The sequence below is a fragment of the Lagopus muta genome, chromosome 7 (assembly GCF_023343835.1).
Source record: "Lagopus muta isolate bLagMut1 chromosome 7, bLagMut1 primary, whole genome shotgun sequence".
Classification (NCBI taxonomy): domain Eukaryota; kingdom Metazoa; phylum Chordata; class Aves; order Galliformes; family Phasianidae; genus Lagopus; species Lagopus muta.
The window spans coordinates 41,201,318-41,218,767 of record NC_064439.1 but is presented as its reverse complement, the minus strand read 5'-3'; the positions used below and the strand labels follow the sequence as shown (position 1 = coordinate 41,218,767).

The following is a 17,450-nucleotide window of genomic DNA, read 5'->3' as shown; positions in this document are numbered from 1 at the left end:
TGTGTACACGGGTCTTGCATGATAACATGACCTGTCCTGACAAAGTCTGTGTATTACTGATCTTTTAGAGCAGGAAATTGGATGATTCAGGATCTTTGCATTTTGCGAAGTTTGTAAAACGCAGTGGTAAACTTAAGATGGAACTACTTGCTTGAGAGTTACTTGTATGTGAGTAAACAAGTCCAAAAGTATGTGGAGATACAACTGAGGGTCAGAATAACATCTTTAGTCTCCACTATGACAAATTGTCACAGAAAATGATAAAAAAGTGTTAAGACAATCAGCTTACTAATACAGTGAAACTTTGAAGAAGAGAAGAACCACATTGCAGAGGGATTAGCCTTTCTGATGGGGATAAATAATTAACTGGGTGTCTATCAGGGGCACATCCAACTGGAACTGGATTAGGAATTAGCAGTCATTTGTGCTACTGTTCAGTCCCTCCCTGTAACATGCTGCATAGTCCATCCAAATATCTGCATTCTTACATAAACCGTAACCTGTAGACCTTTAGAGTCCTTGCTTGGCTTTGGCTGCACTTCTGAATTGAAAGATTTGCTTTCTAAGAGACTGAGGAGTCCACCGCAAAATGATGTGTTAATGAGTCAAGACCAATAATCCTGAAGATCCTTCAGTAATTTAGTCTACACTGGTATCATAAATTTAATTTAAAGCCAACAACGATTAGTGTTTTACATGGAATACAGCCAAGATGCATAGGAAACAGTGAAGAAATGGTTATAATTGAAAGTAACAAAGAAGAAGCAAGAGTGCTCACACCTTGTTTATCGAAAGTTCTCTTCTCCTGCAAAAATACGGTAACACTAAAGACACCATGGCAGTAGTGTGGATCTCAGACTATTCAAATATTCTTTTGGTACTTGTGGTCAAAATTAATTCAAGTCATACATATGTTAAAGGACAGCAGTGTCAGAACTGTGGTAAATCACATCTTCAAATCTAGATTGAGTCATCATGAGAAGGTCTAAATGTTGTCTCCATCATGTGGATAAATCTGCTTTTCATTTTAATTTAGAATGCAGTTGAGCCTCCAATCCTAATTAGATAATCTAACCTGCCTATAGCACCTTGGTCTCTGCACACCAGCAGCTGCTATCTTTTATTTCTTTCAGTAGATGACAAGTTGCTAGGCCTGTGGAAGAAATGACTCCCACTACCAAGGGTTTCTAAGTAACCATGAGAGCCTCCATACAGCAGTAAACGTAAGACAAAGCAGCTTGCATAGAAGTCAGCTAAATGAAAGCTGACCAATCTATGCGTGGCAATAACAGTAATGGGAGGCCAGAGGAAGGCAGCCTGATAAAAACAGTGACCAAAGTGGACATAGTAGATTCAGACCTAATTTACATCATGCCCAGTTACAAGCTGTAGGAAAATGGGGACTGTAACTCACTATTCAGCATAAACCAAATAAACCAAAGGTAATGAGTCTCCACTGTGCTGTTTAGGACCAGCTGAAGGCCACTACTTTCAAGATGGGCATAAGCTCTGCATTTTTTTGGCAAGGTTTCTTGGGTGCACTAGATCATGTGGGAAACAGGTGTCATTTTGTGATGTTAAGTCAAACCAGTGCCTCCATTTCATACTCTCTTAGGTTGCTTCCATTAGCTTGGGATGGATGCTGGAGGGTAGCATCTACCTGTCCATTTAGTAAGATTCCAGCTCCTCGCATCCTTTTAAATGTTACAATAAGTGCAATGTTTACTATGCCAAGCATTGTTTCCCATAGAAAAATACACCTCTCTTTACATTAGCACTTCAGAACAGCGACAGCATTCATCTTTGCTGGCTTCTCACGAATCTCCTCAGGGTGAACCTCTTTAAAAATATATTTTATATATTTTTTCTGCAGAATTTCTATTTCAAGAGCACACTGTTATGTTACAATGATTTTATTTTCCCTCATTTCAGCTCCAAATGAAACGTATGAGCTGTTAGCAGAAAAAAACAGCAGTTTCTTAGTGGCGTAAGGAATCTGTGGTAGTGAAGGAAGCAAAACATGCCATATAAAACATTCCTCATCAGTCTAGAGGTACTTCATCTAGTATTCAGCAATATGATCTTTTTTCCCCAAGACCTGACAATTACACCTGCATTTCAGAGAGCAAAAATATGTGCAAAACTTTTTTAAAAAAGATAGATTGTAAAAGGATGTGTAACAGACCAATGGAAAAAAACAGGATTTGTCACCTTCACCATGGGACCTGGATTTAGGCATGGAAGATGAACAATCATGTACAAAAGGAATAAATGGGCAAGCATTGCCAAGCAGAAATGTCTACACTGTGATCTTAGCCAGAGACACAAGCTGTCCAGCTACCAAACTACTTAATTAATGAACATTGAGAAAATAACAGCTTCTGAGCAGTAGTTCTTTAAATCAGTTAGTGTCTTAAGCTTTTGCAAAATATGCAGACATTCAGTATTTAACTTAAGGACTTGTAGTGGCTTAATCGTTTTCAATTTACTCACAGGTAAGTGTTCAACATTGTGCCTCTCAGCATTTATGCTTTTGTGCATATCTATCTGTTCGTAGATTTTTTACTGTCTTTATTTGAATGAATAAGAAGGAGTTTCTAAACATGACTGGATTTGTCACTTGTTTGTCATGTAGTCGCAGTATCATCACTGTAGAGGTTTCTGCAAAGTTTGAACTTTGCAGGACAGGAGGCAAATTTAAATGAGCTTAACAACCTCTGGGAAAAAAAAAATAAAAGAAAAAAAGATTGCTAATTTTTAAAAGAATTGAGGAATCCAATTTCAGCATTTGCAAAATGAATGAAAAACATCTGTTTTCTAAGTCAAAACAGCTTGTTGCATCAAATATGGAAGTTCAGACAGAGTAAAAATGGATTTAAAAAAATGTGGAGGCTAAAATCGGACAACACATTTTGATTCAACTTAAAATGTCTTTGTATAAGGCAGTTTGCCTTCCAACTTTCATGGTTGTTTTATTTGGCAGATTCCAAGGTAGGGGTTTTTTGGGTATTTTGAGATTGATTTGTGAAAGTGAATTTCATTAATCTCAGATTAAGGAAATAAGTTTCTAGCTATGTTAAATCTAGATGACTTTTCTACTAAAATTCTCGTACATGTGTGGAAGTATGTTTATGACTCTTGCAAGATACCATCTCATGGACACTGTCATGCTAGTTGACAGCTGCCTTTCTGTGTGCTTGTCTTTACATGTGTACAGGCAATGGAAGCATTGTATGGTGGTAAAAACAAACTGTACTACAATGTGCATCGGCAAAAATATTTTAGACTGCTTATGTAGTTGATGTATCCACAGAAGTGCTGTTGTTGTAATGGACTTGATGGTGTACTTACAGATCCCTAGAGCTACTCTGCATATTTCTCTTGTTAAAAACCTTGAAGGAATTACCTGAGGAAAAAAAATTGTGCCTGGTACAGGAAGTTCCTGGAAAGCTGTGTTTTAATAATCCCATCTCTATGAGCTGTCTGCTAAATAATTTATCTGGAGTCCTGTAGAGAGAACAGATTAATACACAGCCAAGTGTAAGTAGGTTCCTTAGTTGGAGGCTTTGAGCGGTGCTCTGTGCTGAATGATAATGCCAGGCTTAATCACCTCTGCAGTCCTCAGTTTTTCTCTCCATTCCTTTTATGGATTGGTTTTAAGAGAGCAGGAGGGCTGAGCAGAGGGGTCAGCTAATTATTTGAAACTTAATCCAGGATGTGTGAACACAATCTCAGTTCTACATGGACTTTCCTTATTGTGGGGCCGAATTTCACTGCAAACAAGGCCTGCAATTCTTGGCAAATTTCTCTGTTCCATATAATGACATAAAGCAATAATTCTATGCTTGTATGATGTGAGGCATTCCAGAATTTCCTGACTCTTAACTTGACCATCATACAAATGACATTAATAGATTATATATAAGCAAGCCTGCTTCTCAACAGCCAGGTGTCTTGTTATGTTTCCCCTAAGGATATCCCAGTCTTCAGCATCTTTGATGTTCACTCTTTTTCCTCCTTTTCTCCATTAGCATATCAGTTCTAGGAGTGCATAAGGGCTGTATCATTCAGTGTCAGAAAGATGCCATTTATTATACTGGCTTTGGGCCATCTGACATCACTATGGTTTGCCTTTCATCCTCAGAAGCCTTGCATGCTTAACTGAATTTTAAAAAAGGGGGAGAATGACTTCTGGACATTTGGAGAAACTGCTTTAAAAAGATCTGCTATTGGTTGGCATTGAGTAATGATTTCCTGTTTGTGAACCATCCCTGAGCTGCCTAATGAGTTTCTCTACTTCACGTTATTCTTATATCTTGTTTACATTCTGATACATCTTTAAGAGAGCATAGAAAACAACCATATGCTTCTTTATTCATTGTGTTTCTTGTCCTGCCTTTAGGGTAAATTGTAGCACTGGTCTTGGTGAATGAGGATGACAGTGTATGAGGTCCACTAGCTGTAGGAGAATAGCAGCCATTGCTCAGACAGTATTATTTCTTGGAACACTTTGCACACTTTCTAGACAAGTGCTTTCTTATTGGCCCAGACTGTTGCCTGTTCTTCTTAAATAATAGGCTGGGTGCCATAGCTATGAACCAGATAAATTGTTTGTATTGTGTGATCCTGAAACTGTATAGCAACAAAAACGTCTAGCCCATGCTTGCATAGTGTGAATTAAATAATGTATTTATAGCTCTGGAAAAGAATTGTGGTGTTTCTTGTCCTGTAATTTGAAATGCATTAAGAATAAAGAAATAAAATCTCTGAAGAAGCACAGCATTGGAAGGATAAGCCTGCAATATATATATGTGCATCACTTGCTATTGAAATGCAGGTAGTATAAAATACAGAAAGCCTAAAGGAAAAGGAAGGCAATTGAACAACAGAAAAATCATCTGTGAGTGAGAACTCACATAGCCATTCTTGACAGCTGCAATTACCTTTGGCCTGCAGCTGGTCATGAGACTGGCAGATACCAGCTGGGCAAGTTGTGCTGGGAGACAAACAAGAGCAAGCCAGACAGAAATGCTCTGGAGCACCTCTGAAGCGTATCTGACAGCCCTGCTCTCCTGTGCCTTCTTAGTGAGAAGCATGCATAGTGGCTCTCTGCATTATCTTCTATGGCCAAGAAGCCTGGATGGCCCATTTAAAACCCTTTGAATGAGACAGCTGATGCTCCTTGTAGACATAATAAATTCCTGGCTAGGGCTGAGCTGGCTGAATGCTCTTCAGTGAGTTCTTGCTTTAGTCCTTGAATTTTCTCCCATCATAGTAGAGGTCACACTTTATTTAACCTTTTAATAAATAATGGTGAGCATCATCATGGTGAGCAAGACCAGCATATGATAGGAAAAATGTGCAGGACAAATATTTCAGTGATGACAAAGCTTCTGCTTAGTTCCAGCTAGAGAGACATTTGACGTTGCACGCTGGAGAAGATTAGACTGATTTAAGTTAGCTGGATCTAAGGAATCCTATGAGACAGAATAAGAAGGACTGGGTACAATTGATGTGTAACATCTATTCACTGACCATTTTCTGTGCTATCTGTAGCGTATAAATGGAAGTCATCTAAACTAGGAGGTAAAACAGTGGCATCCAACAAATAAATCTTCCTGCAAATAATCCATGTGCCATTGCACAGGAGATAAACAGGTTGCTTTTCGTATGCCTAAGAGTGCTGGCACTTCCAAATGTCCTACAGATATCTAAAAGTCTTAAAGATATGTAATTGTGTTAGACATATAAATGTTCCCTTTACTCTGCAGTGGTATACCTGAGCTCAAATTAGAAATTGCCTGCTTACATCTCAGCCGTGTGCGTTTTTTGCAAACCAAAATATGTATCAATATGTTGTATATCAAAACAGAAATTGGACTTCATTCCAGACAGTTGAAGGAGAATTCTGAGTCTGAGCTGAAGAGATGGTGAGAAATCGAGCCTCAGACATCAAGGAATGGTGCAAAAAGGAATCTGGGGAGCAAATCAGACAAGAGCAAACGAGAAAATTAGAAAAGAGCATCTGAGGAAAATTTCAGTCCCAGTACATTTGTGCTGTGGTTGCAGATCTCTAATTGACAGACATTTAAGAAGCCTGGAAACTGAAACTTACATTGTCTTCCATTATTTATGCATTCAGAAGTCTTGTATTATTTTCCCAAACCACTAAAGATAACAATATACTGTTTTCTTAGAAAATCAGCAACATTTTTGTATTCATAGTGATGTATCTTAGAAAATAGCTCGGTGGTATTTCATTACAGACATATTTAAAGAGTGAGAAAGTGGGATATTTACTAAACTTGAGGGAAAACTTTTTCCTTATTTTTCTGATTTCTCCTCCAACTACTCTAATTTCGTAACCAACTTAGACTTCTTGCATTTCTTACATTATTATCTCACAGTGGTTCCAAGGGACTTCTTTGATCTCTTGGAGAATAAATTATTTTCTCAATAAGCCTGTGGCCTTCAAATGAGAAACTGTTCACATGTGCGTGGAAGATTCAGAACAGGGCAGAGCATGTGCTGTGACAGGACCTTCTTTAGCTCTCCTGTGGTCTGTACACTAAGAAGTGAGAGAGCTTGCATTTACATCCCACCTCAGCAACGGGTCCCTCTTCTGTCGCTGCCATTGGTAGCCCAGTGCTGATGCCGTATTGATGTGATTTCTCATGTGCTTGGGTGTTTTTTCTTTGTGTTCTTTTTTCCTGTTTTTTATTGTTATTTTCAAGTTTGATTCCAGTTGTGGTACTTTGTTTTCACATGGAGTTCCATCTGGGACTGTATTTCAAACTTTACGCTAAAAGCTTGAAAGATCTCTGGTTTAATGCAGAAAGAATGTAAAGGGTGTTTAATTGTGAGTTCTCTTTGAATAATTTTTCCAACCACAGTTTTCTCTTCTTTCCATTTATCTGCAGGTCTCCCATGATTTTGCAATCAATTTCAATGAAGACAACCCAGAATGTGCAGGTAATACATCAGGACAAACTTACTGCTGTATTTCTGCTGTGACAAAATCTGCTTCTATTTTTTATTGTATCCCCTGAACACTTTTCAAAGTGTTTCTTAAAGAAAGCAGTTCTGAAACCTAACAGATTTAAAGAGCCTTAGCAAGTGCCACACATTAATGGCCTAAAAGATAGGTCCCATTGAAAGTACACAGTGTTGGATGCTTAACACTGCACATCCCTGAATTTTCACACGTTGCTGAAAACTAAAGCCATGTTTTCTGTGTTCCTTTTGGATCTACAGCAGCACAGTTTGTGCAGCATTAGAGGAGCAAGATGTGAAAGGCAAGGCATGCTGTGCATCTCTGTAGTCGGACTCCCTCTGTTTACTGCCAGTTGTTTGGCAAGACCTGTAGCAACAGTAAGCTACTGCAAGTCAGCCCAGCACCAGAGTCAGAGCAGCAGCTGAGGATGAGTGTGAGAGAAGGAAGCATGGTTTCATGACAGCAAATGCAGCAGACAACTGTTTTAACACAGCATAGGTGATTGGTGTGTTCTAGCAGTAATCACTAATCTTCATTAGTCAGAGGGTAGATTAGTGTAGCAGATTTTGCTGTACATCATATGTTTTCATATGAAGTCTGTGGTTATTGATGCTGTCTGTAGAACCTCCTGCCACAATACTCCCCATTTATAAAAGGTGAGGATAACAGGAAAAAACAAGTCATATTAGACGTACACATGTTTGAAAGTCTTGGTCAGATGATCATTGCTGTCTAAAACGCACAAGTTTTTTGTTCTCCCTTATTCTTTGCTGCCTTCAAAACACTAAAACAGGTATTTCAAAATGCATTTCTCGTTCAAATTTTTTAGCTGTTCCTTTCAATCCTTCTCAGACTTATTAGTGGCTTTCTTTCTGGCATGGTCTGCAGAATATGTTTGGGATGAAGATTAAGATGCCAGGGAATAAAGTGAGGTAAAGAAGAGAGGTTAAGCAGTTTGACAAAAAAAAAAAAAAAAAGACATCATTAAAAATGTTCAGATTTCGTGCAACTTAAATGAAAGACCTGTCTTGTTGGTGCAGTAGGCATTCCAGCTTTGGCAGCACACTTGAATTTTTGGCCTACTCCAGCTTCAGTAGGTCAGGTGCTTGAAAAGTATTTGGGCATTTTTATGTGCACTCCACCTCCTTTTTGCCTCTGTTGAGTCCAAGGCTAATACTTCTATCATGCTGACATTGCTATACAGTTACGTGCATTGACTGAATGATGTTTATAGTATTTGAAAAGGCTGTCACACCTATGTGCTAACAGCAAGTCAGAGATTGGACAGCCAAACCTTCAGTTAAAGAAGCTACTATTCGTTCTATGTATAGAAAAGGAAATGCAGCAGTGAAAATGAGAGGAGATTAAAAAAAGGAAGAAGCTCAGTGATCTTCGCCCAAGCTTTATGTAACTTACTGTTTGTTATGTATTCAGTTGTTATGTGTGCTTTGAATAAGAGTCAGCTGAGAAGTTAATCCATCATCTAAAAGGTGTAGAGCTAAGAAGCTGCAACCAGTTGGTCACAGCATGGAGGAAGGCCAGGGAGGGAAGTTTAGAGCATTTGTACACACATCTACAAGATATAAAAGGCTCTTCTGTGTACCATTTAAAATAATGTCCATCTGGATGAAAGCAAGAAAACAAGACAGACCAGAAAACGTGTTGTTTAATCATCTGCTGCAGCTTGCTTATCATCTGCCTGTAATGAATGCTTGATCAGTTCCCACAGCCAATTGTTCTGTGGCGTTTCTGACTTCTGTAGATGCCCACACTGCATTAGGTGGCACAGGCTGCAGTAACACCAACCTGTCATGTGAGAAGATACTCTTTGGCCCAAGAGTGAGAGGGAGATAAAATGCTTAGTCACCACACTATTTTACCTTGTAATATTTAGCATACTTGCCACAAAAACACAGGAAAATTACTGAATAATATTTTACTTTAAACCAAGAAGCGGAGACTGGAACCAATATAAAGAGTATGTGTCTGCTTTGCTCTTGAGGAATGAAATCCCTTTCTTGTGGAAGTAGTGACCTTTTACTGACACATAAGAGGTTTACGCATCACTCTACACTGAATAGGGATTGTGCTAAAATGTCAACTCTTTAATGAGCAGAGGAATGATTAACATGAGGATCGAGTGTTTCTTATTTCAGTAAATCCCTCATATCCTACCTAACTAAAAAAAAAAGTGTATTTTTAATTCTAGATGAGAGGAATTCTTTCCTGAGATTCAGTCCACCAATCCCCTGGGGGACTTCAATGGGCTTAAGAGCCACATTTGTACAAATCTCCAGAAGCCCAACTGCAAGGCCCTACATCTGGGTTGGAGCAAACCCAGACACAAATGCAGTAAGGGCAGAGAATAGATGAGAGCAGGCATGGGGAGAAGGTCTTGGGAGTGTTAGTGGGTGAGAAGCTCAACATGAGCCACCAGCGCACGCTTGCAGTCCAGAAAGCCAACTGGATCCTGGGCTTACTCAAAAGCAGCGTGACCAGCATGGTTAAGGAGGTGGATTTTGTAACCCCCAACAAACCCACCTAATATCTGTAGAGATAGGACTAGTGCAGTAGGCCCATACAAGCTGCAATAACAATTTGGACTCATTTGTAGATATACCTGTACATTCAAAAGAAATGCATATTTTCAGTTTTCTTGCTTGTAAATATTTGATATAAAGATCAATGGAATGCATAAAATACAGATATTTGCACATTTTTCCCCTATTACCATTTCTATTCTCAAAAAAATAGTGTTTATAGTTTTATGTTTAGTTTATTTATTCTATTTATAGTATAATATGTTTATAGTCTTATAGTTAGTATTTACTTATTTACATATAATCTTATATCTTATAGTCTTTATTTTTTGAGGAAGAAAATGACAGGATCTAATCTGAATAAATGTTTCTACGCATCCATGCATTCTTCTACACACATATGTGCACATGCTTACACTGTATTTCATTAGAACTATTGAACATGGGTTCTGAGTACAAAAGTAAAGGGATGAATTGTGAAGAAACGTACACTATTGGATTTGCCTAAAATGAAAGGGTCCAAGAAAAGTAAGCCACAAGGTAAACCACTCTCATATCCTTTGGGATTCAGATATAGGAGGAGGGCAGATACTTCTGAAAGATACTGAACCTAGACTATATATAAAGTATGTGTTTCTAGAACATGTTAATTTCTAGGATGAAAACAACCTCCTGACATGAACCACGCTAGATCTATTTGGACTACAGGGGACAAGCTTTATCTCATACTATTTTAATGTAAAAATTAAAATCACATTGTAACTTGCCAGCGTCTTAGAGAAAATTTATGAGGCCTTTGTGCAAGACCTGTAAGTATATATAATGAAAACTTAGTGAAGTTAAAGTTGGGAGTTAACAAAGGACCCATTTTGCAATATAGTTTAGTCACTGGAATTACCAAAGGAAATTCTGTACCTTTACTCTACATTTAAACAATCGTAACTATAATTGGAGAGTTTTCTTTTATCTGTGAGCATTGCAATGGAATAATGTGTTTGTAACTATCTACAAAGAGAGAAGACCGTATTCCCAATCATTTCATCATAGGAGGTTCAGGTGAATCATTGCTAAGTTATTGCAGCTCTCTTTGATTTGTTAGTAAAGGATCCACACTCCTATATCCTGCAAACATGGCTGAGTAAAATCTCATGAGTGAGGCAGTCTTGATGCAAACTGCAACTGGCTCAGGAGCTCACCGAAGCCATTTCTTTCTTCAGCTCCCTTTACACAGCTCTTCAGTCCGTCATTTTCTTTCCAACTTCAGACCTCTAATCCTCTAGGTCTGTTAAGCTGGGATCCTGTCTGTGGAGGCTAACGTGCATCACTTCAAGAAACGCTTCTTCTCAATGATTGAAAACTCCAATTCTTATTCTGTGATCTGTCAAGTGTGTCAGCAGAAGTCTATTCTCCTTGGTCTGGCTATATATCCTGAAATGAAAAAGCCATAAATAGCTGGTTCTCCATCAAAACTTACTGACTAAAGCTCATTTTTCTTAGACTGGAAAGCATCCTTCTATTTATTCCAAGATTTCACAGTTTTTGGTCACAGCTGAATTCAACCTATGAGTAATTATGCAAATTCACCCTGAGAAAGTGTTTTTCTAGCACAAGGGAGTTAGGTATTTGCAAAGGTGTTTAAGTTCCTTGACAGCTCTAGATTGTGAGTGCAAAGGGTAAGTTTGTTGGTAACTACCATGATAAGCAGAAATAAATATCTACCTGAAGACAAGGAAAGAGAAGTGTTGAAAGGCTTTTAATTTGTGCCTACCCTTTTAGCATGAATGTTCGCTGGTGATCAGCAAGTAATCACTTACACCTTGAAATGAGAAGAACGAAACCCATGGCATTGCAAGCTAATACCTGGAAAATGGGCATTGAGCACTGCTGGGAAGAAGCATGGTATAATGAATTACCTATTACAAACTAGGTTCAAGGCAGCTAGAGGCAGCTTCTCAGAAATTATCTCAAATTGTTAGTGCCTACTAACTGTGTGACATTTTGAATTTACTCATTAAGAACCTGCCTTTTATTTACACTTTAAACAAGCATGATATTGGTTATGTGCTCACGTTTGCTTTTCCTACCAGGAATACAAGGTGTTGTGGAGGCTTATCAGAGCTGCCTTCCAAAGCTGCAGCTCTACGGGCCAACAAACATTGCTCCCATTATCCAGAAGGTGGCAAAATCAGCATCAGAGGAGACCAACACCAAGGAAGCCTCGGTAAGGGCATGATGCTTTGTTCTTGCACTGTCTTGTAGGCCAACACAACAAGATCTTTCAGTGTGTATTAATAATGCCTTGCCAGCTTTTACCAACTACGTGCACAGAAGTCACTTTCAGTCTGTGGCAGCTGGAGCAGTGTATCTAACCTTTACATCTTTGGTAGTCATGATTCCAATTCTTACCTCACTGTTCTGTTTCCTGTAACACACTCATGTCTTCACAGAGGTAATATAAATGGCAGGACTAGGGTTACAAAAATGCAGCCCTAACTTTCGTTATACAAGTAGATGAGTTCAAATGTTTCTCCACACAGACTACCTATTTTCAAGTATCTTGCAGAGACTGTACTGGAACTTTCTATTTTTGTCAGCTAGGTGTTTTGTTATGTTTTTTTCCCAACCATTCCTCTGCTACAGTAATAGTTTTCATTTTACTATTATGGACGTGTAGTACTATGTGCCCTTTGGAAATAAGGAGACAAGTCTGTTAGCCTGCATCTGATAGATTCATGACAGATTTATTGGGCTGTAAGACTTAAACATGGATGGTGTGTAACATACCTCTACCAAATGGTTTAGGCTTACTTTTTTTCCTGTTTTTCAGACAGAATGGGAGAAAGTGAGATTAAGAGAACAAGAGAAAGTGTGTGAGAAAGTAGGTTTGAAACATCTACAAATGTAAAGCAGTGCTGTGGGAGTCAGGGATGTAACAGATAACTCAAATACTGCAGCAGAAAAATGCTCATGTATAGGAACAGAACAGAGATGCACATTGACATGCATCCCATTACCAGTTTGGAGCTTTCCCTGAGCTTTCCCGTTAAGGCAGGATTTCCCAAACGTTTCTTTTCATGACTCTGGGCTCATGATTGCCACTTCATTACAATTTGCAGTGTATTGATACTATTTAGAATCAGTCCTACAGTAGTGAATTGCTGTATTTGAATTTCCATACCCAGCTAATCTCACGGTGGCTCATCCTGTTCCCACTGTTGTCTCTGAGCTATTATGTAGCATTTAATAAATTGCTTCATTTTTCTAAACCTAAGCTTCCCCACTTTCTGTTTGCTTGAACATCAAATTAACTTGTAGCATGATTCTTCAAGATGAAGTTACCTCTCTGTGTATTTTGTTTTACTCGTGGCGGGAGGTGATGAACAGAACTCTGTGTGAGTTTACATAGCTGTATATAAATAAACTGTAATGATGTTTTCTGTTGGTACTGCTTGTGCAGAGTGACCAAATTCTATGACCTGTTCAATTCTCTTATTAATGCACATTTGTTAAATGGCTCCAGCTGCCTAGCTATTCATAAAAGGCCCATGTGAGAGCTGCTTTTTCCCATTACCAACTGAAGATGTAATAGCCTATTTGATCCCAGTCCAGAGAGCCCTGGACTATTGGGAAAGAAATGACAAGCACAGAAAATTGCTTGCTCTCCTTTAGAGAATGAGTAAACCTAACAGCTGCATGTAAAGTGTTTGAAATGGATATTTTCCTTTTCTGCACATGCCCTGCCTCTTCTCAGGGACATCATCGCTCTGCAGAATACAGCAGATCTGCCGTGGTGGGGTGCTTCTCCCACAGGTACCATTGGGTCACCCTGCAATTTGCAGATGGCTGCACCCATCCCACTTGCCTGTTAGCAAACCTCCTCTGCAAAGTGCTGTCATAACATCCCTGACACCTCTGCTACAAGCTCGTAATGCTTCAGTACCCCATTCCTTTCTGCCTCCCACTGGTTCCCAAGGGGAAGAAAATAATCAGAAACTGTCAGCAAAAGTGACTGTGCAGCAGATGGAAAATAAGGCTGGTGAGGATATCAGGACTCTTCCAGACTTCCCAGCCAAAGTCCTACTCTCTCTGCCCTAGCAGCTAGAACACCTCTTTCCTTCACTGTGCATCCTTTGGCTCCCTCCAGGTCCAGGAACTGATGTAAACTACAGCCAAGCTGCAGCAGAAGAAAAGTTAGCAACTGATGAGGTTTGGATGGGAAATGCACTTAACATTTGCGTCATTATAATGGCTCTTTTCTCTTTTAAAAATCTGTGATTGACAGTTGTCAGAAAGAATTTTATACCAAAAAAAAAAGTCTTTGAAAGATGAACTAATGGTTTTTACTTCTTATCCAACAACTTCAGCAATATTTCATCTTGCTCATTCTAACGGATGGCGTCATCACAGACATGGCTGACACCAGGGAGGCCATTGTCCATGCCTCTCACCTTCCCATGTCAGTCATCATCGTCGGGGTGGGAAACGCCGATTTTAGTGACATGCAGATGCTGGATGGCGATGATGGGATCCTGAGGTCTCCCAAGGGCGAGCCTGTGCTTCGAGACATTGTCCAGTTTGTGCCATTTAGGAACTTCAAACATGTAAGCTGACTTTTCCATCCGTTCTGCTGGAGTGAATGTATAAACATGTAGTGTAGTCCCTGGGGCTAGGCTTAACATTGGTTGAAAAACGGTATATAAAGTATACAGTGTGTCAGTGGCATTATTATGTCAGAAATGAAATCAAAACAAATAAAAACAAACACATAATGAAATGTTCTTCATGAGTGACATAGTTGGGAAAGAAGAGATGAGAAAATCCTTGTGCTTCTTGTGGTGCCCATCCTGATGTCCACTTCCTCTCTGATTTTAGTTTGCTTTTTCTCCCTGTCTTATTTTCCCTGAAATCTTTTTTCCATTCTGTTTTCATGCATTCTGTTAGGGCTATTATATTGCATTCCTATATATGTACATTGTCTCTTCACTTCCACAGAGAAATGAAACAGCCGCAGATTTGCACTCAGTGGTTTCCCCCAGGAGGCTGCTTACTTATTGACATTCAGATCCCTGAATTCTCAAAGTCAGAACAATCCACCCAGAGCATCCTGGTTGTCTGCAAACCTTTCCTCTAGTTCTGTACAAGAGCACAGCCAAGAAAGTGCTGCTACTAAGAGTTCCCTGTGCCTTCAGCCAGCTGTTCCCACGAAGCGCAGTGCAGTACAGGAGACACACGGGAGGAGGAGAGGTGACAGACCCAGCGCTGACGTGCCAAATTTGAAGTAATCCCTTGGCCATGTACTTTCCTCCTCAGTCACCTGTCGACATTGCAGCATCTGTCCCAGGGACATTTTCAGCACCTGAGTAGAGGCAGTGTTCACTCCAAGGGACAGTTCTTTCAGGGTCCTTTTCTCTATATGGAGGCAGGAATAGACATGGAATAGACACGGTTCATCAGTGATGCCGATTCCATTCTTTTCCCCCCTGTTTTTCCATCTTTCTCTACCCTCCTCCCCTCATTCCTTCTGTGATATTTAATCATTCTTCCCTACTACTTTTTCCTCACCTTAGTCTAGAAGGATATCCTTGGTATTAGATTAGAGAATTTGTTTACCCTACAGTGTACCTGTTTCACTTTCATCATGAAAGAGCCCTTCTCAAGCTGCTCTCATTCTCTTAGTTCTGGATTTGTCACACATAGGTTTTCAGTTCTGGGTTGGTTTTGGTCTGCATATGGATTTACACTGTTTTTCTGGTCTTTTTGTTACTCCCCAAATACCTTCATTTTTATTATTCTTTTCTCCAGAGTTGTTCCTTTTTCTGTCTTCAAAATAAACTGTTTCCATGTTTGTCACAGCTGTGGACACCCTTCTTACTTTCACTAAATCCACTGACAAATAAGTGAAAGACTTGTTCCCTTTTTCCCTTTACCATTATGTAAAGAGTGTATCCTTGTATGATGACAAACCTCACTTTGTGCTATTAGGCCATGCTAAATGGTGGCAGGTTTGCCTCTGAATTGTAGAGACGTACATTTTGTGTTGACAGCTCTGCTCAGCCACCTATTAAGTATCTGCTGGAACAAAGTATGAGCACGACCTGCTCACAGTTCACAGTTCTCCTTCATCAGATAATCACAAGCGTGTGGTACTGTACCAGTCTATTGTGAAAGTGTCAAGAGGCAAGTTATTTATGGACTGGTGCTAGACCTGCTTTGAATTAAAAAATGTTTCTGCAAGGAACTGGCAAATCCAGCTGCATTTGTTAAATTTCGTTTCACTTTGTGTCTTTATAACAAAGTTGAAATCACCCTTGATTGGATAGATTAACGCTGACGGTTGCAGCTCAGCTTGGGCGCTGAATATTTTGTGCCTTATGTTAACTTTTGAGTGATTCTAAATGTTATTTTAATTGCAAGCATTGATCAAATGGCGAGTGCATCTTATTTTGAGCTGTTGTAGATTAACTACCCCAGTATTGGGAAAGGACAGCGATCTTAAAAAATCATCGCTCTCGTTAAATAGAGATATTTTTCTCCCCCTTTCTCTCAGTAATGGGGATAATATAGCTTTAGAGATAGATAATGTGTTTGCTATATCACAAATGCCAATATATCTTATACAACTTGATATTTAATCTGTATATCATGATCTTTCAGCATTTCAACAAATGTCAGTGTAATGGATGAGTGCCCATAACAACAGCCACTACTGCTTGAATTTCTTTGTTGTGAAAGCACCCCAGATGATATCTCCCTGGACAAACTGATATTCACAGCCATCTTTCTTACTTACCCTCAGCATGAACAAAAGGCCGTGCCTGTTCCATCAACTAGTGGAGTAATTTATGATAATAGAAATGACTGTGATGTTTTGAATATTTTTTTTCCCACAGCAAATGCAGATTTAACCCAAAATGGGGTTTGTCAGATCACTTCTGATCACATACAAGAATTACTGTGAATCAACATATTACATTTTACAGCTTTAGGGAAAAGATGTGTTTGATTAAAAATCTCATCTCGTTTGTCAGTTTTTGTCTTTTTCTTTTTTTTTTAACCTTGTGTTTAGTTCTGCTACTTTGTATCTTCAACTCTTAAGTAGGGAAAAGAGAAAGTGAACGATTTCATTAGAAAGACTACATATCAAGTTTTATAAAGTTTGTAGATTTTTCCACTAAGTCATTTATTTATGCCTGAATCCATATTGCCTGTACTGCTGACGGAAGGAGGGACGTTATGGGATGTTATTTGTGAGCAATTATTTTTGTTGTGATAGAATAGTAAACCCAAACTCATTTTGAGTCAGACTAAACAATATTTTTTTCATTGCTTCAACTCTCAGGTCAGCCTGCAACTCAGAATCTCATATCTATTGAAGGAGATGAAAAACAACATTCCCAAAAACTGCCTCTATGAGAAAATCGAAATGAGGGAGAAGGGAATTCTAAAAATAACCTACAGATAAACTTATCAAATGAGAGGGATTCTGACTTAAGGGAAGGGTCTGATCCTTGGCAGCACTCGCACATACATTTAAGTCAGTTAGTTACAGTTATTCACATATCATAAACTTCACAGCCCCAATCGGTGTTTTACTGGCTCAAGACCAGAGATATAAAGTTTTATTATTGGGGTTTAATCTTCTCCTACATGATGTCCTGCATCAAGAATACTTCGGTAAAGCATTAATCATAATTGTATTGATTCCTAGCAAATCTCTAGTTGCAGCTCCGCCTCAATCCATTCGCAGTGATACTACATGAGCTGACTTTTCTGAGTTTAAAAAGCATGATGTATTTTCTGTGCACAACTTGGATGCAGCAAATAGATGGTATTGCACTTAGCATTGTGTTTAATTACAAAGCCTAATAACTGCAACTTAATAACACCTGTCACAAACAAGTAGGGAAAGCATAGTT

At 39.0% G+C, this 17,450-nt stretch overlaps 1 protein-coding gene across 7 annotated transcripts in view; it reads left to right on the top strand.

Moving 5' to 3' along the window:
- The window catches only part of CPNE4 (copine 4), a 269,020-nt gene that overhangs the window by 248,384 nt on the left and 3,186 nt on the right, over nt 1-17,450 (top strand). For 6 of the 7 annotated variants that reach the window (XM_048951294.1, XM_048951295.1, XM_048951292.1 and 3 more), the window contains 3 exons: nt 6,921-6,972; nt 11,622-11,755; nt 13,899-14,135. In XM_048951294.1, coding sequence (XP_048807251.1) covers nt 6,921-6,972; nt 11,622-11,755; nt 13,899-14,135 — 423 coding nt within the window. The other variant, XM_048951299.1, reaches the window with a different exon arrangement.